This window comes from Netta rufina (assembly GCF_964035555.1).
Source record: "Netta rufina genome assembly, chromosome: 3".
NCBI lineage: Eukaryota > Metazoa > Chordata > Aves > Anseriformes > Anatidae > Netta > Netta rufina.
Window position 1 is genome coordinate 54256878 of NC_140125.1, and position 26018 is coordinate 54282895.

A 26018-nucleotide genomic window follows, 5' to 3' on the forward strand; every position below is an offset into this window, starting at 1 on the left:
CATTTCTTAAAAGCTGCTGCAGTTTAAATCACTATTTCTTAAGTGAACATTTTAGAAGCCAGAATAGGCCATGTAAATTGCATTCCCAAATGTTTCAGCTTGTGACTGGGTGCCTGCTGAGCAATGGAAATCACATTTTCAAAAGTGAAATGCATGGGGAGAATTAGGGAGTGCTCAATGTGCAGCTGGTAGGTAGCCCATAGGGACCTAAGGCAAGAAGGAGCAACCAATCCTCCTTATTAAATTATTCCTACTCTGCACTCCCAAGGCTGAGTCATCTCTTTCTCACAGAAAAGTCATCAAATTTGTGCAGCTATAACAGTGACTGAAAATCTTGCTCCATAGGCCGTGCTTACAAATCTCCCTAGTATCTGATGCAGTGCTAGAACTCAAACCCTAACCTCCCACTTCCAATGATACACTGGATAAGCATATCATTTCTTTTATTTTACTGTTTTTTAACCAACACCCTGATGGCTGTTTTAAGGGAGTGTCTCTCAGTTTCTTTTCTTGACATTGTTCTGCTTTGTTTAAATATTTCTGAAAGCAGATGAAATAGCTTCTGTAACATGCCATAGTCACTGGTGGATATGTCCTGCTCTGTGGTATATGAGATGTAGATTTAAGATCAAGCACCATGTTAAACTGAACAGGGGTTTGAACTCAAAAGGTGGCACAAGTGCTCACCCATGTCCTCTCCCCTTCTTTGACCCAGGTTTAGGTTTAGGAAGGATCTGGAAGTGCAAAGAATTTTCTCAGACTGTAGTCAAAGAGGAAGGCGAGTATCAAAGGAGGCTCAGGCAAGAGTTTAGACATTAGCTAAGAGGTCTTGACAACATGGCTGCTCCAGGAATGAGGTGGGTGTGTCTGTGCTGGTAGTGTTGTTTTTGCCATGGTGAGATTAGGAGACGCTTAATCTGTGTTTGCAGTACAAATTACAGTGTGACAGCCATCTGATCATCTGAAATTTCCTTTGCGTTTTCTTATAGTGATAATCTGAATTTTTTATCCCATATATAAAAAATAGTATATTTTTAGTCAGCAACTCTTATCAGTCATTGAGATTTATATATTAAAATTTCACTCAGGAAGTCCTAATGAAATTAAAAGTAGGTAGTTTTTGGTAAAAGGTAGTACTGTAAATGATCTAAAATTCCATGACCAGAAAATTTGCAGACAAAATTTTCATTAAATTACATACTGTCTTCATTAATTCTTGGATGTGCAAGATGAAAATTTGTGAGTGAGAATACCTGGTGTTGTGAGCAGAGGGAAGTGTTTAATTGACATTATTAGTGAATGCATGAAGATTCTCCCTCAGCTTAAGACCATCTTTGTTTAAAGTTGTACTGTAGGAAGAGAGTTGGTTTCTGATGTGAAGTTGAAGCTTTAATCAGACACACTCATACAAATAAGACTTTGGCCCAATGAGTCCTTCCTGAGTTCATGGCTTATTCTTTATGGAGGTGTGCTGCTTGCAGAAGAAAAATGAAAAATGTGAGAAGCATATTGGAACATTATGACATTCCAGGTAGAAACAAGTACAAAATGAGCTATGTAAGTTGAAGGAAAAAAAAAAAAAAAAAAAAAAAAAAAAGGAGAAAAAGCAAAACATGAAAAAGAAATAAAAATGTAGTTTTAAAATGTAGTTTTAAACATTTTTGTGTCCTGAATGTAAGGGTTGGTTGAATCAGTCTCAAATGTTCCACCACAGTAATGCCAGGAAAAACATAGTTTATTTATTTATTCATTTTATTTGGGAAACTGGGAATCATGCTTTTGTAATCACATATACAACCAGGGATCATTAAGCAGGAAGTCACATGCTAGCAGTCCTCTGAGGTTTGACAAATCAAATTGGAGGGGAATGGTCCAGGGGAATGAAAAGCTCATACTACCAAGTTAAAGCTGTGAATATCTCCCCCTTGATGGTATTCACACAGGAATCAAGGGAAATGTGTAGAGGGCATGGTGGAAATCTTTGACATGCTGCTGGCTACTGCTGCTCGGTTTCGCATGATGAACCTTCAAGGGGAGGAATTTGTGTGCCTTAAGTCCATCATCCTGCTCAATTCTGGTAAGTGGTGTGCTTTGCTGTCACTCAGGTAATTGTCATTGCTTCTGCATGCAGTTTGAGTGCTGCTTGCTGTCTCTGGTGATGTTTTCATTTTGAGGCAGCAGCAACTGAAAGTGCTATCAAGACATATGGGCAGAACCACCAGGTAGGGATGAAAGAGGGCAAATCTGGTCAGTGGTGTGGATTGGACCCAGCAAATTAACATGACCAGAGGTTGATACACTGCATGCAGCTGGCTTGGAGGACAATTGGAGCACTGTGTTGAACTAGGAATTGGTAGGTCTCGTTAAAGTCCTGATTACAAGGCACTGAGGTAGCTGGAGCCACACTGCAGGCATCCAAAGGCAATACTTAGTTATAAACCAGGGCCTATGCTTTCCTTTTTATTTATTTATTTATTTTTTGACAATGGCAAAATGAAGAGAAAGAATGGCAACGATGTAAATGAGATTATCATGATTGTTTATGTTAAAATACAACCACCTAATACTGGTGCCAGCAATTTATACTTCCTTTATATTTGATGAAATTATTTTTAGGCTGTAAATCTCATTCTAAATAAACTTAAAATAAATAAATAAATAAACAACTAGACAACAAGCCTAGCTATAGATAAAAATATCTGAAGTTATCTGATGAATTCTTCATCACATCATTGAAATAAGTAAATAAAAGTTGAAGAGTGTTGCAGAAAGTTTCTGTTGCACAACATTCTTTTTTTTATTATCATTATTATTTTTTTCTGGAGAAAAATCTCCAGACAATTCATTTTAGATGCAGAAATGAAACCCACAACATCCTTATAACAATGATAGAGGTCTAAAATAATAATGTAGGCACCAAAGGCAAAATTTAAATTCAGTTCCCTGCTAAGTTGTTATCTAATGACTAAAAATGCCAAAGTTTTCCAGCCCTGAGGATTTACTTGTTCTCCACTTTTCCTGCTGTGTTTAAAGTTGTAGACAGTATAAGCCCCCAGACAAAGCACATGTGGAGAGCTGTGTGTCTCTTTTATCCTGTAGTCTAGCTCAGTTGCATGAAATGCAAATGCACTTGCTCAAGTTGCATGAAATGCAAAATCAATTAATTCTTATCAAAAGGTGATTCTAATCACACCAGACTTTGTCATACCATTCAGGCACTTAGTCCTTTATGGAAACAATCCGATCTAAATAAAATAAATAATAAAGCAGAACTATTTACTTATATAACCATATACATGTATAAAATAATCCAATTAAGTTCTATGAGATATTAATATAGTTCAGATTTTATTGTGATTGCCACTAATTACCAAAAAGTGACATCTGAGGCAAGCACCTGACATATTAGATGAATGAAGAGCTATTGTTTTTATCTTGGATGCCAAGGTGGGATAATTGTAATTAAATACATTTTGAGATTTTTTTTTCCTTTTGTTGTCCTGATAATTGTAGGAGACTATTTACTAAAGTTAAATGCTCTTCCACAAAGGCAATGCTGCTCCAGATTTTCTGCTAATATAAGCAAATGTGATTATCTTCTTAAATAAATCTAGTTCTGAATTAGAATTAGAAAATACATAGAATTGGAAATTTGAATGAAATGTGTTAGAGGTACAATTTTTGAATGTGAAGTCCTCGAGTTATAATGTTGAGTTTTTGCCCCACTTCTGTATTTAATATGGATCCAGAAAAATAATTTTGTTATTTAGACATAGCCCTGTCCTAAGGCATATCCTTTGTAAGCACATCTCTCTTCCATTAATGGTGCTTTCTGTTTCAAGATTTCTCTAAGAAAAAATTGTAAAAAGACCTGCAGCCAGTACATCCAGTAATAGTAAGAGGCAGACTTCCTTCTGCCCATAAGAGAGATGGGCCCACTAGGCGAGGCTAGGAGCTATGGATCTTCACTCCTTCAAGGTTCAGGACCACACAACAGGTTTGAAATAATGGTGTTTATACGGTAGAAGGTCAGAGTTGATCTAATGTTCTGGTGAATGATCTGATTTAGAGTGTTTTTATTTATTTGTATGTTTATTTATTACATTAAATGAAATTTTATATTTGCTCAGAAGGCTGGCATTTTTACAAGAGCTTTGGTGATGATGGCTCAGAAGGAATAGCTCAGGCTAAGCTGTTACAGGTTCATGATGAAAACAATTTATACCATTGTTACGTGGATCATCATGTGCTACTCTGGTTTGCATACTGCACTCATTGTAGTATTTCTGAGTACACTGTAAACTGAATGTATACGTAAATACGGCCACAGAATGTATGTCCGTATTGGTTTTCACTGACTTTATGCATAAGGGTAATTTTCTATTTCTGTTTTTACATTCCTTTAATCAAAGTATTTTATAACTGTCAGAAGAGTTAACTACAGGATGGTCGAAATGTGGACACAAGCTTCTGAATGTCAGATCCCTTTTAGGAAGCTAGGCTGCATTACAGAGGCAGAGAAATAGGATAATTTGGGGTATGTGTAATATCTGTTTAAGTGTTGTTTGGCATAGATATTCTGAAATGACTTCTGTAGATGCTTTACTTCGTGAAATATAGCCAGCTTCCCTGAAGCAAAGTGCTGGACACACATGAAATGTTATGTGCTTATGTGCTCCGAAGCACACATGGTATGTGATCTATGAGGAGAGGCTGAGAGAACTGGGTATATTCGGCCTGGAAAAGGGAAGGGTGAGGGACAGCTGTCCTCAGATAGCTTATGAGCAGGTTACAGAAAAAACAGGGAAAGACTTTTCTCGGAGGTGAGTAGAAAAAAATTCCTTCCAGTGAGACAGCTTAAGCACTGGAACAAGATGGCCAGAAAGATGATAGGATCTCCATCCTCGGAGATACCAAAACTCAACTGAGCAACCTCTGGGCAGGTTGATCTGACCCTGAAGTTACAGCTATTTGAGGAGAACAAAACCTCCATTCTAGCCTACACTTTCTCAAAGGTTAAACATATATATATACTCAAATCTTTTACTAAAGAAACAGCAGATACACACAAAATGATCTCTGCATCTCTGCTATTTATATTATATACACATATGATTAAATCAGCTGATCTTAAAAGGTTAAAAAAAATCCAAAACTGAATTGCACTAATTATGCTACACTTTATATTTAAAAGCATTTTCTATTTGCATTCTAAAAGTCCATGTGGATTTTATTCCCCAAGTGTACACAAACATTTTGTTGTTAAATCCTTGGATATGTTAGTCTTTCCACATGAGGCAGGGCTGTTTGCTTTTGCTGGACATTTATTATTATTATTATTTTTTTTTTACAGCATCTTTCAAGGCTGTTTAATATCTTTCTACTGCTTTTCCATGTGGTCTTAACATTTTTATTTTTTTATTTTTATTTTTGTTTTCCCTCAGTGTGTGTGGAAAAGATGGAAGGTTTTGTTTATAAAGCAAAATATACATTTATGCTGCTTCCAAATTTTTCCTGAGATATCAAGGAGACAGCATGTCTGTAACAACAAGGACATCACTGTCTCCAGCTAAATAACAAAACCAAAGGTGCCCCTCTAAAGCTGCAGCAATGTCTTTTGACTAAAAAGCAAAACTGGATCTTTGAAAACCACGTTCAGCTCAATAACAGAATGCCATTTCTTACGAACATTCATGTTCTAAGAAACATGAAAGGGCAACAAAATGCCAGATGTTTTACTTTTGAGTAATCATCTCTTCATTTTGGAGACACAGATTTTGGTCACATCTTCCTTAGCAGCTAATTTACTTAGTTTGCTGATAAGTCCACAGAGATGGTAAGATTTTGCTGATTTTATGTATCCTGTAAAATTCCCTGATGCATCATTCCTGTGACTGTTATTCTTTTGATTTTCCCTTCTCATGTAGAGTTGTGCTTTTAATTGATTTCTTTATTTTGGTGGTGGAGAATTACATGAGTGCATTGTACAGAGCTGAACTTGCTCTTTGCTCAGCCTGACTTGCTACAGATACAGACCGATGGGGCTTGATAGAAGGGAAAAAGACCCTTGGTTTGTTTTGTGAGAATGAACACAATGTAAATATGTTTTAAACCAGGATTTATTGTGATAGAAAATATTTAGAGGACGTTCTCCTCTACAGCAATGCCTATATCAGTGTATATAGCAATACTTGTATATAGCAAAACTTTACCATGATATACCAACGACTGGCACAGTAGCACTGCAGTCCCTGAGGAAATCTGTGTACATAGTTTTTTGTTTGGGCACAGCCTTGTAGGCTTTGCTTTTTCACAGGGCAGTGCAGTCTCTAGTCTCTCTCCTATGATGTTTTTCAATAATGACATATAGCTGGAAAACCAACCGGTAGCTATTCAATTCTGCTCTCGGCTTTCTGTCTGCTTCAGAGCTTGGAAAGACCTTTGAGACTGTTAAATTTCACTTTGCTAAGACAATTTTTCTGCACTCTTGTTTCAAAACTCTGCTTGTGAGTGTGTGTCTATGATGGATATCTGGTATTTCTTTTGGGGAAATTTCTGGTCATTGGCCTGAGGCAGGAGCAGTCATTTGGGGTAGAAAGCAAAACCAATAGTCATTTTTCTTGGCAGTTATTGATGGGCATTTGCCTGAAGTCTCTTCATTTTGGGGGGAGTGTTTTTTGTTTATTTTTGATTTATACTTTTTAATAGCTTCTGGAGTCATCCAGCTGAGAAAAACCCCAAGAGCTGTTTCTTTACAGTGAATTCATTTCAGTAAAAATAACAATCATTCAAAGCTTTGTGAGAAAAGAGGCCATTGTACTATCTGTCTATATCAAATTCGAAGCAATAGTCACTACCAAAATAAAGAGCTCTGACTATTGGTTTGCAGAAGCTGTGCTGTATTTCTGTTGCCCTTTTGTTTTGTTTTTGATTTTGAACAGCCTCTCTCTCACATATACACATACTCACAAATTTATGTTTCATTTTAGAGCAAAAGACCAAAGTTGTAAAACCTACTTACAGGTTACAGTATTTCTAGGTACTGGGTCCTTGACATACCAGGATGATATGAGGATGTGAGACACATCACAAAGATGGTTAAAAAAAAAATAATAAATAAATAAAAAAAAAGTAATCTCAGTTCCCTGACTGCTCTGACACATGAATAAATATGCTTATCTTCAAATCTGATGGCATAATGCCCAGCTGCAAACAGTACAAACAAGCTGGAGTACATGTGTTACTGTGTGTGTGTGTTTTAGTGCATTTTTTTTTATTATTATTATTTTTTAATATCCCTAACTGGATTGCATATTTTGCTATATATGATGCTTTAAAGAAAAACTAAACGAATAGCAATTCCATGAACCATTTTTTTTTCTTTCCAGGGACCAAAACCAAACAAACAAATAAACCCCCCACAAATTACTTCTTGGCTATGTAAGTTGATGCAGAAAGCATAAAACACAGGATTTGTCAAGTACTTTATGGAGACAGGTCAATGAAGACAGGTCATGATCAAGCCTGTTTGATTGTATCAGCATACATACTTCTTAAGTTGTTGCTCACTCAAGGATGGATTATACTAATACAAACTATCTAGAGTTGGAAGATCAATCCAGAAAATTTAAAAAGTAGTTCTGAAGGCAACAGCTGCCATTTGGTAGCATAGTGTTACTGTGACATGCTTCACATTTGTTGTGTGTTTTCCTCCAGAATGAAGTCCAGGTAAAAAAGTGTAGAATAGTATGGAACTTCCAAGGGAGAAATCTGATGTGTTTCATGTACCCAAGAAGCTGCTACTCACGGAAAATAGCTTTTTCTAGGTGTAGAGAGGCTTGCTGGAGGGGGATGGTTTGATCTCTGGAAAAAATTTCCTCCTGGTCCAAATCTTTCATGTAGTTCAATTTCAAGAAGCCATGAAAGATGGTTATATTGAAACGGGTTTCAATATAGCCAACCTAGTTGGTTGAGAGGGTCTTGTTGAGGCCAGTGCTAGTTTTATTTACATGTGTTGTAACATATTATTCAGTCCTAGATTGCCTAGCAAGTTACCAGAACCCAAACATTAAACAGCAGAGAAAATGGGAAAAACTGCTGACAGCCTGGGCTGGGTCAATCAGTACGGCAGAGTTCTCAAGTAGCAACAGCATCTCCTTCTTTTGGAGCTGCGTGATCAAGAGAGGCGAGCAGCCTGAGGTCAGGTCTACCTCCAGGATATGGGTGACCCCTGCCACCCCTTGTTTCTGCTCTGTCCACAGTGACCAAATCCAGGCTTCAGGGTGGGATGAAAGTTGTCTCATGGCCAAGACTGTGTTCTTCATGTTTCTGTGAGCTGTTTAGTTTCCTTATTCTCTTCCTTAAATGAACGGATTAATTCGGTGTACAGCCCCCTAGATAATGCCTCTATTGCCCAGCAGCCCTTTCTGGGAGATTTATTTTTTACCCTGTGCTTCTCTAAGCCACTCTTTCCTGTTTCCTGACTGTCACCACATCCTTCCCAACTGTCAGGAGATGACAAGTTTATATGCAGAGGTGCCTTCCAAAGTAGCTCCTTCTCACAGGCAGCTCCTATGGTTTAATAGAGCTGAAGAGGGCAGCCACAAGGTCTGACTCTATCAAAGTAATTTTTGCCTGTGGTTTGTTTTCTTTCTCCTCCCTACTCCAGGTGTGTACACTTTTCTTTCCAGCACCTTGAAATCCCTGGAAGAGAGAGACTATATCCACCGTGTTCTGGACAAAATCACAGATACTCTGATACATTTAATGGCTAAGTCAGGTCTTTCCCTGCAGCAGCAGCACCGGCGCCTGGCTCAGCTTCTCCTCATCCTCTCTCACATCAGGCATATGAGGTGAGAGCAAGCACAAGGTTAGGTGCAGGGAGGTTTCACAAATGCACAGGTGTGCTTGGAGTTGTGCTTTTATTCATGGAGTGAGTGAAAACTGTGTGCATTATATAAAAGATAGATCATTGTCCTCTTTCCATAAGTATATATGGAGCTTGTGCACGAAACAGTATGCTGGATTATGGTGTGAAAGGGGTAAACATTTTCCCAATTTGCTTCTTCTTCTTCTTTTATTTTTTTTTTTTTCTTTTCCTTCACTTCTAGCTTTGACAGTGCCACTGTCTGCTTTTAACACTATGTGCCTTGTTATTCCGTTTGAAAGGTATCAAGCAGATGAAAAACAATGTAACAGCAGCCTAGTTTTACAAATTCTGGTCTCCTTTAAGATAAGATTTAATAAAACTCTTGCTTTTATATAGCCACCTCTCACAAGTGGCTTGATTGCAAATCACTTTAGAAAAGAGATTATTATCATTATACGTATCTTATGGGTGAAGATAAAATGCAGATCTTCTGAGTCCCAATCTAGAGCACTGTGCCCTTTGCTAATTAGAGGTGAAGTGCCTGAGGCATTCAGTTTGTTGGTAGTCTCAGCAGTCATTCTCCCTAATGTAATTACCTCTTAAGGTAGCTGCTCACTAGCTGGAGTGTGTGCAGCATGACAAGCCCATACAAAGACACAGTAGATATTTTAGTTTTATGAAGTAATAAGAGGCATTGCTGTTATACAGATTTTAATTTTCATTATCTCAGTTAATAAAATTAAAATTATATTAATTACCACAAAGTAGCTAATGAAGCTGAGACATAAAGATTTTAAATACTAGACTGACATACAGACTTTCAGGAAAAAGCTAAGGGGTATGTGTTTTATATGTATCTTTTGGGGGAGTTTCTTTGTTCTCATGTTAATCACCTTTTTGGTGTTTGTTTTCTTAAGAATTTGAACAACTAAGGAAGTTCAGATGCACAGTGAATTACTGTTTCTATAGTTTGCAAAGATAGCATTAACTCAAATTGGCCAAAAGGTTATTTTCTAGGAAAAAAAAAAAAAAAAGTTCAATTATGGAAAACCAAGATTCATCCCAACCATGTAATCAAAGTGCCTAAATTAGGAGTCCATTCGCTCTAGGTCACCTCTTAGGCAAAACAAAAAATAGGCACATTTTAGAAGGCAATTGCTCATGGGCAGCCTGAATAGTTCTTTGAAGCTGACTTCTGCAAACTGTAGAAGGAGTGTGCATCAATTAAGATGCTAAGTTAATTGTTTTGAACAAGGTGGAATTTATTTGAACCCAACTATGATTAGCTGACAGCTTTTTTTTTATAGCACATTCAGAAAGTAACTGTTGTTTCATTAAAACCCACAGCAACAAAGGAATGGAGCACTTGTACAATATGAAGTGCAAAAACATAGTTCCACTCTATGATCTCTTGCTGGAGATGCTGGACGCTCACCGCCTGCATGCCCCAGCAGCCAGGAGTGCTGCACCAATGGAAGAGGAGAACCGGAGCCAGCTGACGACTGCATCAGCTTCTTCTCATTCCTTGCAGTCCTTTTACATAAACAGCAAAGAAGAGGAGAATATGCAGAATACAATATAAACAAAAGTCAGCATATATAATGGTATGAGAAACCCAGCAGTGTACTACCTAGCTCATGCTTCATTTCATCTGCAGTGCCACTCATGTAAACACTCCAATGACATCAGTAACCTGTATTTTCCATTTGAGTGTTTGTCAAGCGCTTGCCTAAATTGATTGCTTATTCTAATTGAAAGACGTTTCATTGCTATGGATGGCCAGCAAGGATTGGCAGGCTAACTTAATTTGAATTTGCAGTGTTTTAATTTATTTTTGCATGCAAGTTGGGTAAGTCTTAATATAAACTTAAACATCCATTTTACCATAACTTAATAGGCCATACCAGCCATGCATATTGGTATCTTCCTGAGTGGGAGCCTTTGTTGATATCCACCCCAGATTCTGAGCCCATTTAATCCTTGAATTGCTTGAAACTTTGAAGAAGTTTGGTAGATTCTGAATAAGTTTTAGTGAGGGATAACGGAAAGCTGATTGGCATCTAAGTGTGTCACAGTGAAACTGTACTACTAGTGGCTGCCTTGGTAGTTTAGGTAGATTTCTGCCTCTCTTCTTCTTACAGTAGAAAGTACCCCCTTTCTTAAAATTTCTGTTTTGCCTTACTGGCTTACATCACCAGATAGCTCCCTTTCAAGATCATACTGACCAAACTTCTAGGTCCTTTTATCATATCTTCTAGCCAAATTGCATTGTGTGTATCGTATCCTATGAAGCTAAATTGTTCTGTTGTTCAGCAGTGTTTAAAACAAGGGCAAAATAGCAAGCAATGATAATATAGATAATTGCTCTTGAGTCAGATCACGTGAGTACAAAAACTCATCATGCCAGAAAAGAACCAACAACAAAAATTAAAACTCACCTTATCGCACATACGTTGTTTTATGAAAAACAAAAAAACAAGAACAAAACCAAAAACTTTCCCTCTCCTTTGCTTTGTTGTGCTACAAACCAAGGGGTGATGACGTCATAAGACTGGCATAGGAGTGTGGGATTGTCCCATTCATGGCAGTCCTGCCTACATGGACTGTTGAGGGCCAGCAGAGCCAGAACAGTAGGTTTTGCATTGGCTTTCTTCAGCTATTGTTGGGGCAAACTCAGAAATCACTGTTAAGTTCCATCTCATCTATGATATCAGAAGTGGACAGTGTGTCTCAGATACGGTGAAGACTCCAGGACTGCATGCTCAGGTGAAAGGAAGGTAAATCTGGCTTTCTCCATGCATGTGTGTAACAGTTCTTCATGCAGTTAGTTGGATTCTTCACATCAACCATAAATATACAAAAGGTCCACTGACAGTAAGTATTTCAGCAACTCATGAAGGAGAGACACTGAAAAGAAAGACCGACCTATCCGTACTGTCCAAAACAGGATTTGGTGCTGCTGTTTGACTGCCTCTAGGATAGAAAACTAAACATGTCAGGGAATGTTGCTGGGTACTGGAATGTGATTATTATATATGTCGGGGATGATTTATTAGTTTAATGATAATCTTTGCCTGTGCTATCTGCATGTCTGGTTTTCAGGTGCAGTTTGAGAGTTAGCATGGACCACCAGGGACTAGTTCAATAGCTGGTTGGAAGTGACCACCTGTCAGCAAGGAAGTTCTATAGCATGTGTATAGGCTACTTCATGGCAGCAGGCCACAGTGCTAGAGGAGGGTTTGGGGATGCTTCTTTTACTACTATAGTCAATGTCTTTATGTTAGGTTATGCTGATTGGAATATCCTGTAACTAATTATAGGAAATAGTGTAACTAATGCGGTACAGGAGTGCCTATGTCTAACCATGCTCACTGTTAGACAAGCAGAAGTGAGTTTTCAGTGAGTTTCAGTTACATAACAATTGTGAAGGCAGCAAGGCATAGGATGAGTTTGAGCTCCATGTCAAGGATTCAACTTTTTAGTGAGTGTAGATAACGATGTCCATAACAATTTAATGTACATATCCGAGGATACGCGCAGTTTAAAAGTCTAAAGATAGATGCTACCTACATGCTTGAGAAGATTCCTTGAAAACAGTGCAAGTCTGAATGTGTGAAGCAATCACTGTAAGTGAATAGGCCTTCTATTGATGCATATTATAGTATCTTTTTTTTTTTTTTTTTTCTGATGTGTTGAAGGAGTTGTATTTTTATGTATTTAGTAGAGTGTGTGTGTGTGCGTGCGTGTGTGTAAGTTCGGTACCTAAGGGCTTTTGGAAGGCTTCAAAATGCCTTGAAAAAAAAATGCACGTTTTATTTTTGTTTGTTTTGTTTAGTAGCTGGTTTTCAAATGTGTTAGAAAAATCATGAATGCCCTGAAATGAGTGCAGGTTAAGATTTGAATGGAGCACAGGAATTCCTGTAGATACACTTAAGTGCTTACATTGTCATTATTCGTTTGTAGCCCAGTGTGCATTAGAGCTGCTTTTTCAATGCTCTGTGTGCAGCTTGTGTGTTCTCTATGACAGAAAACACGGATCAAGCCTGTGGCTCATCAGCTGCTAAGAAAATTAGTTTAAATAAATGCCTTGCATTTATTTACATCCAAGAAGAATTCATTGTATTGATTTAAGTGTAAATTTGGCCTCAAAGAAAAAAAAATAGTTGATGGAGAGCAATCCACAACAAAGGTCCAGATTCCGATGATATTTACATAGGTTAATACCAATGCACTCTGCAGATTGTCCCAGTGAGGCTGGACAAGCATGATTTGGAGTGGTATGCAGCAGACAGAACGGTATCAAAATGTGGCTTGTAACATAAGAAATAGTCAGTGAGTTTGCAGTTATAATTACAAATGTTCTCCTAAGTTGAGCCCTGGCAATGAAGTTACTTAGTCAACCAGTCCCCCCGCGTATGCTGCAGCACCACCAAGGGCATTCAGGAAAGAAAAAGAGTGATTCCCAATGATTCATTTACCTTGGGGCAGTTTCATGATCTGTGTCTTTAACTTGTTGATGATCTTTTATTTGAAGTAGCACCTTAACGAATATAGTAATCTTCCCATAGTTATCTATAAAGATGATTGTCCACATACCAGACAGCTGAATGTAGCTCTTCAACAGATTAAACAAATTATATGCTATAAATGTGGCAACTTTTTTCATATGTAATTCTGAATTATGCTCTCACATATGCAGAAAATTGTGCCTGCCATTTGGTAATTATTATTTCACAGGATGCTATTTCATGTGTATATATACATATATATATATACATATACATATATACTTTATATTTGCAGCTGACAAACCAGTACTACCTGAATACCTGGTGCTGGATATTAAACAAAAATATATAGCATGTAAAAAAAAAAAAAAAATCAAAGAAAAATATTCAAGGCAGCTAATTATGCTTTTACCAAAACATTCATAGTGATGTCTCTGGACAGCTAATGAAAGAATTATTTTATAATGTTTATATGTGGATTTTTTTAAAAAACAAAAGCAAACAAACAAAAAAATACTAACACAAGAAAGCCCTAGAAACATAGGCAATGTAATACCAGCATAAACCAACTAGAACTAGACCAGATGAACTTGCTTTGCTTGAGAATATGGTTGTTGTTACTGAAATATTACCAAAAAAAAGAAAAAAAAAAGAAAAAAAAGAAAAAAAGGAGGAGACAGGAGCAGTGATGATAGAGTGATGTGTAGCACCCAGTTGAGTGAGTTTCCAACAATATTTGAAAGCTTCTCTGGTTTGTAGTGGTTCGAGCCATGTCTTCATCTTGCAGACTTTGTCTCAGGTAAAACTCCCAGTTGGGGTTAGTAGGATTTGTACCGGGGAAAAATATTTTAATGAGAGTTTCTTGGTGTGTATTTGTGGTAAATTTTTCTATTAGGTTTCAATGAAATCTCTTTATTATTTTTCTCCTTCTGTATAGTAAGGGTTTTAACAATTTAAAAAATATATTTAAAAAAAACAAAACTGAAATGAGTTCCCATGGCTATTGCAAGGACTGTTAGCAGGTCATTGGAACTTAAATTGGAGAAAAAGAAAAAAAAGAAAACTTCAACTGCCTCCACACCCCTACCCTCAAAACAGGATTTTAATTGGAATCCCTATCGACCCCAGTTGAGGCTGACTGATTTGTTAAGTGTTGAGCTAAATGTTTAAAATGAAACAAACTACCAGCAATGTAAAAATTCTGCCTCACTAGGGTATGAGTATTACCACAGGCTTTGCAGTATGGCAAACCTATCTTGTATATATAAAATGCTACTTTAAAATTAGCATGCAAGCCAACCTAAAGCCAATGGGATTTTATATATAAGGTATTCTAGCTGAATTTATGTGAAGTGCATTTCTTTCCCCAAATAAAGAGATGGCCTTTTTCAATCCTATCTGCAACCATAATATAGTTTTACAGACAGAAATTCAGCATATTTAAAGGAAGGGTCATGTTACCAATGGTATTGTAATACAAACCAGTCTTTGCTGCCACCTGCAACTATAACATAATCTCAAATTAATCAGAGAATTTTAAATTAATATTTCCCTAACATTAATGTCCTACCCTTTCTACTTACAATTCTCTTTCATCTTTCAAATGTAGATAGCCTTATATCCTGATAATTGTTTTCAAAATGATTGTTGCCCAGAGGGGTATTCTGTTTTCCATCGTGTTTAAAAAAAAAAAAAAAAAAAAAAAAAGCTAAAAAAAAATCTTTTGCATTCAGATGTGCCTAAACAAATAAAACTAAAATGTATATGCTGCCATCTTGCAAATTAGTATGCTCTGTACTCCTGTGTGCCTATAATTATATGTCTGTTTCTTCAGAAAGTGCCCATTGGAAAATGAAGGGATAGACTGCTGGTCATGAGACTTGCATTAACAAGCCACTTTATGTATCACCTTATTGTATATAAAACTAATGCTTTTGTGTGCACTATGTAGTCTGTCAATGGAAAGCCCTTTCTTTGATATAGGCTCAGATGCCATAATGTATTTGTTGAAGTATTCTGTTCTTTCACGGATGCATATGAAATTATTGATGTCTTTGTTTTGGTGAGTTTTTTTGTTTTATTATTCTTTTTTTTTTTTTTTCCTCTTTCTTTCTTTGTTTTGCACCTAAAAACTTACAGAGTCTAAATGAAAAATCTGATAGGCTACCTGGATGGTGCAAGATTTTCACTGTATTTGATGTCAAAATAAAGAATTAACCAGAGAAAATTATTTCATTTGTTATCTTTTACATAGTTTTTTTTTTTTTTCCAGTAACTAACCAAATGGTACATTATATACATGATATATGCTAATATACATTACTTTCCAGTAACTAGCTAAATAGTACACTATATATTCTATGTATATGTTACTTTATTATTATTATTATTATTATTATTATTATTATTATTATTATTCAGTTTACTGTACATAATTAATCAGGGGCAAAGATGGTAAGATCATTACCTTCCAACTATTGTCTCAATGATTTTAGACAAGACGAGTAATATACTTTGTACACATGAAACCTCACCCTACAGCTTTTCAAGCATGAATGCAAATTTATAATCCCATAGAAAGCTGGGGTTTGTTGGGCTTTTAAATAGTAGCTGACAAACAGTTCAAAATCATGACTTTTGCAATATGCTTCCATGGTAAATAACTTGACTGAGAGTTGCTACTTTGGCTACCAGTAGTGAGCCAGAGTAATTTGAACAATTTGCACCCATACATGTGCTCAGAGTAATAAGATTGGTTTAAGTGCAGACTCACAGCTCACAAAATTCAAGGGCTTTATACGATTTTCTATCCATTGGACCAAATGAACACTTAGGTCAAATGCCCCTATAGTTCATGGAGAACTGGTTAATGATGACTGCTTCGCTATGATTCTCAATTCACAGGTCCAATCCACAGAAGCAGCTGAAACACAGAATACTCCTGTAAAATCAAAGACCCATCACTGTTCATTTAAAAACCAAACAGCTTAAGTCTGAGCATATTTATACCTGCCTAAATCATACCAATTTGAAGCATCAAGACAGTGCATAGCACCTGAGATTAGGCAGTCCTTTGACCACCTCTTTCCAGAGCACAACGTGACCATACAGAATCACAGAACAGCAGAGCTGGAAAGGCACCTCTGGAGATTGTCTAGACCAACACCTGGCTCAGAGCTGCATCACATGCCATGCATATTCTGTTCAGTGCCATATCCAGTTGAGTTTTGATTAGCCACAACAGGAGACTCTACAACCTTTCCGGGCAACCTGATCTGGTGTTTGACCAGCCTTGCAGAAAGAACAACAACAACAACAAAAAAGTGTTTTGCCATGCTCAGATGGAATTTCTTATGTTTTAATTTGTGCTTGTTACTTCTGGTCTTGATGGTGTACACCACAGTGAAGATCCTGGCTCAATCTTCATTCCCTCCCATCATGTGTCTTCTGTGACGGAATCTGGTGGATGTCAACTTGCTTCACTCTGTCACAGGAAAAACCCACCAGGAAAAGGGACTCTGATGTCAGGTTCTGGGCACATGTCCCCAGCCGGGAGCCAGCCTCATTCCTGATTTCTTATGTCTGTTGGCTGAAGTCATGTGAGAAATTAGGCAGTAATGACAAATTGTTTCTTGTTTCACTGAAGAACTCTTGCAGCTGAAACTCCTAGCTCACCTTTACTGGTCTTACCACTCTTCTTCCCTCACCACATACACAAACCTTTGCAGAACAGCTGACTTCTCCAAAGGCTGTTCCCGTGGGGGAGCCCATGTACATGCGCACAGCCACCTGCAGTGGGCTCCCTGCCACACACTTTCTTCCTCTCTTTCCAATATATGAGTGATCAATATGTGAGTGATGTGCGTCTTGGTCTGGCATATTTTATTCCATTTAAGTAATTAGAAAGGTATGGCATAGTTAATGCATAACTGAGGAACATACCCGATGGCTTTTACTTTTCTGTCAATTAAGGCAATCTCCTTAGATGCAATGTTAAGAGCTTCTTCACAGGCTACAGCTTGGTGTTCTCAGTCAGACAGCCGAGACAGAGCATGAAGCAAATACAATAAACACACAAATAAAATAAATAGATTCAATTATACATGTTGCAACTGTAAAGACTATTCTTCAAAATTAAATGATGAACTTGTTCTTTTCATTCAGATACTGCTGCATTAAAAGCCCCACGGAAAAAGCTCTTCCGTAGGCTGCCTAAGTCTTGCATCTCTTTGCTCATTGTAATAACATTATCTCCACTACCCAGGCAGCGGAGAAAAAAATCCAAATGTAAAAAAGACTTAGCAGCAGTGTGCACAGAGAAAGTATGCCAGCATAAGGGCACTGCTTACATGGTCTTTCTTATGCCCAGTCAGGCTCCAATTACTATTACTCGCCATGATATCCTGCAGATACAGAGGCCTAAATGTAAAAATGTACACGAAGTCTTCAGGACCATTGACCATCAAAATAATAACATTTGGCACTTATCTCACCAGAGACAAGCCTAACCTATTCTCACGTCCCCATAAGAGCCGTGTGTTGGAGTATTTAGGTGTCACTCTGATGTTTTAATTTTTCATGCATGTAGGTGATATAAAATTTATCTTCTGTTTTCCATTCCTACACATTTGTGCAACATTCCGATATGTTACCATTTCAGACAGCTGAAAAATGTGCATGTGAGGAAAGGTTGTACTTTCAGTATTTTGTTATAGCCAGATTTTGCAGTACAGGCTCACCTCGAGTACTGTCTGCAGTTCTGGGCACCACAGTACAAAAAGGACATTAGACTGTTGGAGAGTGTCCAGATGAGGGCCACAAAGATAGTGAAGGGCCTAGAGGGCAAGACCTATGAGGAGCGGCTGAGGGCACTGGGCCTTTTTAGCCTGGAGAAGAGGAGGCTGAGGGAGGACCTCACTGCGGTCTACAAGTTCCTCGAGAGCGGGAGGGGAGAGGCAGGTGACCTATTCTCTGTAAACACCAGTGATAGGACCGCGGGAATGGTGTTAAGCTGAGGCAGGGGAAGTTTAGGCTTGACATCAGGAAGAGGTTCTTCACCGAGAGGGTAGTTGCACACTGGAACAGGCTCCCCAGTGAAGTAGTCACTTCACCAAGCCTGTCTGAATTTAAAAAACAATTGGACTGTGCACTTAGTCACAGGGTCTAAACTTTTGGGTAGACCTGTGCAGTGCCAGGAGTTGGACTTGATCCTTATGGGTCCCTTCCAACTCAGGATATTCTATGATTCTATGATTCTGTGTTTGGGACTGTAGGATATTTAGGCCTTGTACAAACCAAGACCAAATGCCCCTTGCTAAGGCAGGAAGATTTGCTTCATGATAGCTGCTTCTCTTGTTTTCTACTCACCTCTTGAGTACATGTTGTCCACAGAAAGGTAAAACAAGAACATTGTACTGTAGAAGAAAGTAAAAAATGCTACCCACTTTGCAGTGAGACTTACAGTAGAACACTTCAAAGCCTACAAGTTCATTTATGAGACCAGAAAAGTTTGAGTTCCACTCTGCCTTTGCAGGATTATTTTTCATTTACATTAAACCTGAAAATAATAAAAAAAGAAAACTTCAGTTCTGCAGTTTCTTCTTGCTTTGCCCCCACGGTCTGCACACCTGACTGCACAATGCTTTGAGTTTAATTGAAGGAGTTAAAACTGAATTGCAACCATGTGTTTTAACATGCAGTCCAATGGTCAGGGGACCCTCTGAGACAATGGCTTAAATTACCTGCCACCTCTGTTACAGGAAGTAGACAACAAGCCTCCTCACTCTTTCAAACATTAAATGTGCTATTGTTTTATTCAGACCTCATTGTGGTCAAGTCAATTTGGTATACCTCAGATCTTTAAATAGGTATTTACTGAACCAAGCGGTTTTGACCATTTCTATTTCTGAATACCACATCAAGCAAACAATAAAAATCACAGCTGTTCAGAACCTGTCTGTTTTTAGAGAAATCATTTAATAGAATTCAGATTCTTATAATTAAGTAAGGTGGCATCAAGGTTACTGGGCTGAAGCCTTCTGTAGTGAAACCTCTGAATATAAGATGGACCCTTTTTCCCCCAACACACAAGATAAGTGTTGCAACTCTCCCCTTCCCCAGCATAGGCAATAACTGGTTCTGTTGAATTCTGCAGTTGCAGTCTGCATTTCTTCTTCTCAACTCTGTTCTTATCTCCCAGAATCATCCAATACTCACTAAATCCTGATAGGATCTGTAGTTTGAAGAGTGTGAGAACTGAGTTTCTGTTATGCCTTTGAACACGCACTCAGATGCACATGATGATGATGATCATGTGGAGAGATGCTATCAGTTGTAAACAGATTTCTCAACCACAAAAAGCACAAGACTAAGAGGGGTGGGGGTGATCATTCATACAACATTCTCAAGTGCTTTGTCCTGGTTCAATGACCAGCTGTTGGAGAAAGCTCTAAGAAGAAAAGGCCAAACTACATGTATTCACAGGGGAATTGGATTTACAGGGGAACTGGAAGGATGGCAAACTAGTGTAGACTGACTATTGATGTGATGCGGAATGAAGCTGTTACCACTGTTGGAACAGTGAGAGGATAGGCAATGGTTATCATCAGGTTCACAGCTATGAGCAACAAAGGTACACTATTTCTGTCGTATTAAGATCACTTGTACTAACACCAGCAGACATTTCTAAATATTGCCCTTTGGATTTTGTAAAGCACAGCCCACAAATTAAACTACATAAAAAGGTGCTGTAAGCTCAGGGAAAATAGAGCTCATTATTTTGCACTTTTATTGTTATAAGTATAGAGCAGATGATGTCTTGATATTACTACACATTCTGGAGTTACTGAGGTAATAGTTTCCATTACACCTTTAAACACCCACTATTTATGAGGTAACTTCAAGCCTGGTAAGTGGGGTTCACAGTTACAAGATGCATAAAGCTGCAGGGATGATTACAGCATGTCAGCAGCTGCTGCATTTATCTACAATGGAAAAAGGGAAAGATATAATATAGCAATGAGTGGCATTCCTCAAGATGCAGAGTCTACATGCACTTTCTTTAGGCCTGAACACATGCCTTGGACCCAGAGTTCAGTGGCTCCTGTATCATGTTTTCCTATGCTTTGCAGCCAAGGCTCAAGGCATGTTACTAAACTTCAGTCCCTCCTATTGGCAGACTCCAAGTAGCTGAGGTGCTTTAGAAAAAGGGCATCTCAACCACAGGGCATTTCAAACTCTACTTTGTGTGTTTCTCAAAAAGTTTGTTTACACCTAAGTCTCCACTAGGCTTCACTTGGAATATTGCATCCAGGTCTGGGATCCCCAGCACAAGAAGGCTGTGGACCTGTTACAATGGGTCCAGAGGAGGGCCATGATGATGATCAAAGGGATAGAGAACCTCTCCTATGAAGAAAGGCTAAGAGAGCTAGTGATGTTCAGCCCGAAAAAGAGAAGGCTCTGGGAAGACCTTGTTGCAGCATTCGAATAGTTAAAGAGGGATTATAAAAGAGATGGAGAACAACATTTTACTCAGGTAGATAATGATAAGGCCAAGGGGGAATGGTTTTAAACTGAAAGAGGGGAGGTTTAAATTAGAAGTTAGGAGGAAATTCTTCCCTCAGAGTGTGGTGAGGCACTAGAACAGGTTGCCCAGAGAAGCTGTGGATGCCCCATCTCTGGAGGTGTTCAAGGCCAGGTTAGATGAGGCCCTAGGTAATCTGATCTAGTGGGTAGCATCCCTGACCATGGCAGGGGGCTGGAGCTAGATGAGGGTATTCTGGGTGTGCTTTTTTCCCCCTACACTTGCCCCATTAACCCTAGTTCATGCTATGTTGATTAATGCATATGTTGATGCCACACTGAGCTTTGCAATTCAAGCTAGATCTTCAAGCCACTGCTACTTATTGAATGATTTTTGCTTTAATGGGATCCTGTGAAGTTTGGGCATCCTGTAGGCATTTGTTTCAGTTTTCACTGCTTTGTGCCAGTTCTTAGGATCATGATCTAGTTCTGCAAAAACACATTTGAAGTCATAATGGAATCAGTTCAGGGCTGGGAATTCCTTTTAGAGGAATCTGTTTCTCAAACCACTTTAACTGTTCAGATGGAAGCTTTGTCTAGAGTTGAGATTGAAGACTAGAAAGTAAGAAGCTTGAGCTGGCACTCAAGAGACCCTTAACATACTATCACAAACTTCCTATGATTCCCTTGAGGCAGCTCACAAACTGACCTTCCTATACTTGAGGAGGTGTAGGATTTACAAATAGGTGTTTTCCAGGTCTGTGGCATTATGAATTCATTATCAATTAATTATGAAAAGTTCCTATGATCTCACATCAGCTATGCCCTACCTCTTTAATGAGGTTAACCTCTATTCCTTCTGCAGCTCATCACTTTTTTTCTCAGTCTTCCTAGACCGAACATTTCATGTTCATGGGAGAGGAAAGAAGAAGGCATGACCATTATGAACAAGACAGAAGCATTCTGCCCACTACCACTTCCCCAGTTTTAGTGACTACTTCCCCAGACTCCACTGGGATGAATGAGGTGCAAAAGTTCTGCCTTTCTTTTATAGACAAAAGGCTGTTCTTACCTAGATCTAAGGGAAGTGGGTGTGGCATTCAGATCATCAAAAGAGAAAGCTACCCTGAGAGAGACAAATTTTGCAGAAGTCCGTAGCTTTCTAAATAACAGAACAGCAGTACTAGAGACAACCACACCTGGCTACTTTGCTGCAGTCCCAGTTTCTTGCATATGTCCCTTCAGTCTCCCCCCATCTTTGAAAGTCACCCAGAACACTCATTTTGATGAATTCAAAAATAAGTCATTATCATGCAATAGGATGGCTTCAGACCTCTCATACCATTGCAGTCCCTCTGATCTGATTACAACGCTGTCCTTTCATCTCGCACTTTCAGGGACATCTATCACTTCTCACTGTGTACAACAGAAGAACAAAGATTCCTGAAGACTGCTTTCTGCCATTATATACGTGTGTATATGTGGATGCACTCATACTACTCCATTTTTTGTAACCACTTTACTTTCAAAACTCCCTTGCATAGCCTTTTAATTCTTTAACAACTGAGCAACTGTCATTTTCTGTAGGTAGTAGCCTGTAGAACGGTTGTTATGGTTTGAGAGGATCTTATAATTAGAAGAACCCTAAAAGCTTGCTGAAGTTATTTAAAAAAAAAAAAAAAAAAAAAAGCAAAATCTGTTGGTGAAACCTTCTGAAAGCAAGTATTTGAATGACAAAGGCTAGGGATAGGGTGAGATAAAAGGAATCTGCAGATAAATAATTGACATGCAGAAAGTCAGTTGGCAAAATGGCAGTTTTAGCTGAAGGAGGAAATGTGGAAAAATGATGTAGTTAATAATGGCCACAGCACTAAGGAGAGAAGAAGCTAGGAATAGAGAGGAAGATGACTATTACAGCACTGAGTAACACAGAGTGTGAAGGAACAGAAAGCCAGAAATGTGGAAACAGCTGTAACAGCTGACCAAGGGATTCTGCTCTCCCTAGACAATCAGTATGGAAAAAAATATATATATACATATGTTAGTCTCCACCAACTTTACCCTTTTCTACTTATATTAAACTACCTGAAAAATCTTCTCCAAGGACAATATATGCAGTAAGGAATCAAAATGATCATGGATGAAGCTGAGTACAAGAATAAATAATCAAAAACCACCACAACAAAAAAACCTCTTCTGCTTTCTTCTATAACTTCCAATAAGCAGGGCTCTCTTTTTCATCCATTCTGCACTTCAGACATAAGCTACAGGGCAGCAAGGGCAAGAGTCAAGGAGGTACACATAAGAATCAATAACACCATCCAAAACAAGCAAACAGTTCACACTGCTGGTCTGTAAAGTAGGGCTTCCCAGAAGTTTTTGAAACACAGTAGCATCTTGCTTTCTGGAGTTATAGGCCATCCAGCTACAGGAGAAAGTTTGATGGACCCTCATATGCTCAGGTTATTACAAGAAACTCATGTTTTAACTACTGGAGACAAACAACAGAAAAACAGAGATAAGGGGGAAGCTAAAGATGACAAACCATCAACAATATTGACAGACGCAAAGCTGCAAAGAAGAAGGGGTTGGGTCAAAAGGTAAAAAGTTCAGTTCTGAATGGGTCATATATGCATACAGAGACTTCAGGAAACCGTGACTACAGAATGGTAAAATAGCTGGCAAAATTCAAATGTCAGGTTGCAGGTCAAAGCAGGCCAGGTGCTACCTTTTATATTTTAGAGTACTTTATTAATTGAATCTGACATCATTCAAGCAGAACTCTCTTCTTTGCACTCCCCTCTCCCCCCTAACCATCTGCCTTCAAAACTCCCTCAATTTTTAAATACTCTAAGAAATTAACACAGGTCTCACCTGTGACCTTTTTTTCCTGGTTCCTTCAACAGACAGCTATGCAGATAAAACTTTCTTTCATAGTTTAATAATCACAGGCTATCTACTACCCGTTAGATAACATCTGCTTCCATGAGATCACCAACAGTAGAATGAGGAATAGAATTCAGAGACAGCCTTAGATCCTCCTCACTAAATTATTCTTTTTATCCTCAATAATTCTCTATTTTAAAAAAGAAAAAAAAACTGCTTTCAACAAAAAAAAATTAGATAGTGAAAACAAGGACCAGCTGATGAAAGGATGTCTAAAGAATGCAGAGATCTGGACTAACCTGTCAAAGGTGAGCAAACTACCAAATTATGAATGTAGGTGCATTGATTACCATTGACATACATTATGTTACCATAGAAACTGATATCAGAAAAGAGAAGAAAGGTCAATTCCATGAATCTGTCAGACTTCTTGCAAATAATAGCTCATTTTTATACCCTGAAAGTATATTATTTATTTTTGTCTGCTCAGAATCAGTGATTATAGCTACTAATCTAGCCTAGCATAAATCCTGAATACCAATGAAGGAAACTAGATCTTGAGAAGAATATATACTTGTGTCAATCTAAGTCTAGGTCTCAGACACTGAAGAATTTTGTTGATGTACAAAATCCTTTCCAGGAAAATGTTACACTTATCTGAAAAGGGAGCTTTATTTTGGATCCTCCAAATGCTGAAGTTCAACTAGTAATACTGTACAATTTATGTAACACTTTCCCATGTAAATTACCATGTCACATTTTCCAGACGACTTTATTCTAACAGATAGCCAATACTGTTAAATTGTTACAGCATTTTTAATTTCTTAGAGGTGCAGCATATGAATGTTTTCTATTTTTTTTATACCATACATATCTCATTCTAAACTTAGAGGTTTTCATAGTTGTCCTTAAAAAGCACGTAGACAAAATATTTTATGGTATCTACAATAAATGCAAAGAAATGAATACAAACAAAACTTGGTTTAGCAAACTGTACATACATAAATATGTTCTTCGTTTTTCAACTTGACATTCAACATTTTTCCTCATAAAACTTTTTTATGATCTCATTTATTACATCCATTTTTTAAACCTTAAAAAAGTGCTTCTCAGATTTACACCTTGTACATCCAAAGCAAAGGTTAGATCAACATGCCCAAAACAGAAATCACAGGGAATAATACAGTGCCATACAAGATCCTTTAAAATTGGATGATACAAATGCTCTAAAATTTCTTAAGCATTAGTTATTTTGCATACTGTAGATACTGAGAAGTTATTTAACAAATACAGGCTAATAGCTCATATAGAGCAGCAAACAGGAAAGGATCTACAGTATCAAGTCCTTGGCTATGCATAGTACAGGGCAATGGCCTGGGTATAAAGTGGCTAAAAGATCCAGAATGCTGGACAAAAGGACATTTCTCTTACTTACGTCACATCTTCCTTAGTGCCCCGGATGCAAATACTGAAGTAATGCTACTCAGGTAATATGTTGTGTAGTTTGGTACTGATATACTGATTTGTTATTGTCTGAGTGCCAGTAGAGAATGGTATGGACACAGTGGTGGCTGCAGCAGACAGGTAAAGCTGCAACACTGAGTCCTGTCGCCCTTTAAAACCATCCTGCCACCTAGCCAGTACTCCAGCAAGATCGCCTGCTGTATCACAACTTCATAATGGAGGTGGACCATTCATGTATTTTAACATGGGGTGGAAAGAGCGGGCAAAGTTATTGGCCATAGTACAGCTGTAGTCCTCCTCGGTCATTGGCACCAGGCAAGCCAGCCCGATCAGGAGCAGCAAAAGGAGCTGAAGTGGCAGAGCAGCTCTGAGAACTCTGAGGAAGAAGGATGGGTGCTGCCATGCTGGCCCGGCCTCAGAAGGGGAGGAACCTGAGCCACCTCTTATGGACCTGAGAAAAGAAGATGGACAGGTGAATAAGACATTACTGCAGCAGAGGTTGCACTGAAATACTCAGCTGTCCCTGAAGGCTGGTTTAGGATTTGTACACACTGACAACAGCAGAGGTGTCTTTCACTGAACATGTTATTTCCCCAGCTGTCTTAAAAGACCCCATGTTTCTAGACTGGATAAGAAAAAAATAATAATAATAATAATCACAGTGGAATGGGCTTTGTGACACCACAGCCCCTTCATCAGTTATGAGGAAGACTCTACACTTAACTGTGCTCTAGAGAAGGGGAAAATAAAAAGTGGGACATACTTATCAC

At 38.2% G+C, this 26018-nt stretch overlaps 2 protein-coding genes across 2 annotated transcripts in view; one reads left to right on the forward strand and one right to left on the reverse strand.

The window, feature by feature from the left end:
• The window catches only part of ESR1 (estrogen receptor 1), a 139696-nt gene extending 124172 nt beyond the window's left edge, over nt 1-15524 (forward strand). The window contains exons 7-9 of the mRNA XM_084285268.1: nt 1944-2077; nt 8669-8852; nt 10217-15524. Of these exons, the coding sequence (XP_084141394.1) occupies nt 1944-2077; nt 8669-8852; nt 10217-10451 (553 nt within the window). The 3' untranslated portion in view covers nt 10452-15524. The remainder of the gene's footprint in view (nt 1-1943; nt 2078-8668; nt 8853-10216) is intronic.
• An 8792-nt stretch (nt 15525-24316) lies between these two features.
• Nucleotides 24317-26018, reverse strand: part of SYNE1 (spectrin repeat containing nuclear envelope protein 1) — a 295282-nt gene continuing 293580 nt past the window's right edge. The window contains 1 exon segment of the mRNA XM_084285341.1: nt 24317-25699. Coding sequence (XP_084141467.1) covers nt 25459-25699 — 241 coding nt within the window. The 3' untranslated portion in view covers nt 24317-25458.